The sequence below is a fragment of the Buceros rhinoceros genome, unplaced genomic scaffold (genome assembly GCF_000710305.1).
Source record: "Buceros rhinoceros silvestris isolate BGI_N320 unplaced genomic scaffold, ASM71030v1 scaffold18362, whole genome shotgun sequence".
NCBI lineage: Eukaryota > Metazoa > Chordata > Aves > Bucerotiformes > Bucerotidae > Buceros > Buceros rhinoceros.
Window position 1 is genome coordinate 1 of NW_010399782.1, and position 1,425 is coordinate 1,425.

The 1,425-nt window shown below is 60.1% G+C and overlaps 1 protein-coding gene across 1 annotated transcript in view; it reads left to right on the plus strand.

Annotated features, from left to right (window-relative positions):
• Positions 1 to 8: 8 nt before the first annotated feature.
• PTGER3 (prostaglandin E receptor 3 (subtype EP3)) overlaps positions 9 to 1,425 on the plus strand; it is a gene marked incomplete at its 5' end in the record, with an annotated part of 8,839 nt that continues 7,422 nt past the window's right edge. Inside the window, one exon of the mRNA XM_010131625.1 lies at positions 9 to 398. Coding sequence (XP_010129927.1) covers positions 9 to 398 — 390 coding nt within the window. The remainder of the gene's footprint in view (positions 399 to 1,425) is intronic.

Consider the following 1,425-nt stretch of genomic DNA (forward strand, 5'->3'; position numbering starts at 1 on the left):
GCGCGCCCCACTGGTACGCCAGCCACATGAAGACGCGAGTGACGAAGGCGGTGCTGCTGGGCATCTGGCTGGCCGTGCTTGCCTTCTCCCTGCTGCCCATCGCCGGCTGGGGCCAGTATGCGCTGCAGTGGCCCGGCACCTGGTGCTTCATCAGCACCGGCGACAGCCAGCTCAGCGGGAGCCTCTTCTTCGCCTCCACCTTCGCCGTCCTGGGGCTCCTCTCCCTCATAGTGACAGTGGCGTGTAACCTGGCCACCATCAAGGCCTTGGTGTCTCGTTGTCGGACTAAAGCAACAGCATCTCACTCCAGCAAGCAGTGGGGGCGAATCGCCATGGAGACACTGATCCAGCTTTTGGGGATCATGTGTGTCCTCTCGGCCTGCTGGTCACCGCTGCTGGTAGGTCACCTCGACATTGCCACCTGCCGTGGGTCAACCCCAGGCCACCTCCCTTCCTCCCTCTCTCCCTCCTTCCCTCTCTCTATCTCTCCCTCCCTCCCGTGGGGCAGTTTGTGGACAATAGGATGTGAATGGCCTCTGAGGAAAGAAAGCGGGGACAGGGACGGAGCCTGGGGGTTGTCAGGTGTGGAAAGCTGGGAGGAGAGGAGCTGGAAGAGGTGCCAGAGTGCAGCCTGTGTGGAAAAAAGGGTGAAGAAACTGGAGTCAAAAGGAGGGACCTTGAGGAGGGCAAGGGTCCTGTACCCAGGAGGAAGGCAGGACGGGAGGAGACTGTGGGGCTGGGAGCAGGAGGCTGTAGTTGGTGAAGCTCCTGGCAGCGGGGCAGATGTGGAGGGGAGGAGAGCGAGTGGCAGCGGCAGGGGGGGCGCGCTCTGACCTGCACAGCACGTTGTACCTGCTCCACAGTACCCTCGGAGCTGAAAGGGGACGGGGTGAGGGGAACCAGAACCCTTGTATTCCTCATCTGGGGGGACCTGGGATGTTTATGGACCCCTGGCTGTGATGGAGCCCCGTGCCCACGGGAAACAGCCGTTTACAATCGCTTCTCTGCTCCCGCCTGGCAGCAAAACTCTCTGCAGTGCTCGACGGGAGCAGGTACCACCTGCGGCTTGGCGAGAGCCTGCTGCTGTCCCGCTGGCTGGAGACGCTGTCAGACCTAGAGCTGCCTGCCGGGCTGTTTGGTTCCGGTCTCTAAAGGCCCCTTCTTTTTCTTCCCACTCCTCTGTTACTCCTCACTTGTGCTCTTTCTTGTCTGAGTGGGTAAAACCTCCTCGTGATTTAGGAGTGGAGGAGGCTGGCTCCATGTGTCTGTGCCCTGTGGGACGGAGTGTGCTTTGGAAAGGTTGTGCTCGGGATCCGTAAGGAGTAATCTGAAATTATGTGAAAGGTACGAGAGAAGGTTTTTCTTCCTCGTGCCCAGAGAACTTGAGCTCTTGTAAACACGGCTGCGACAGGAGGAGTGGCTGTC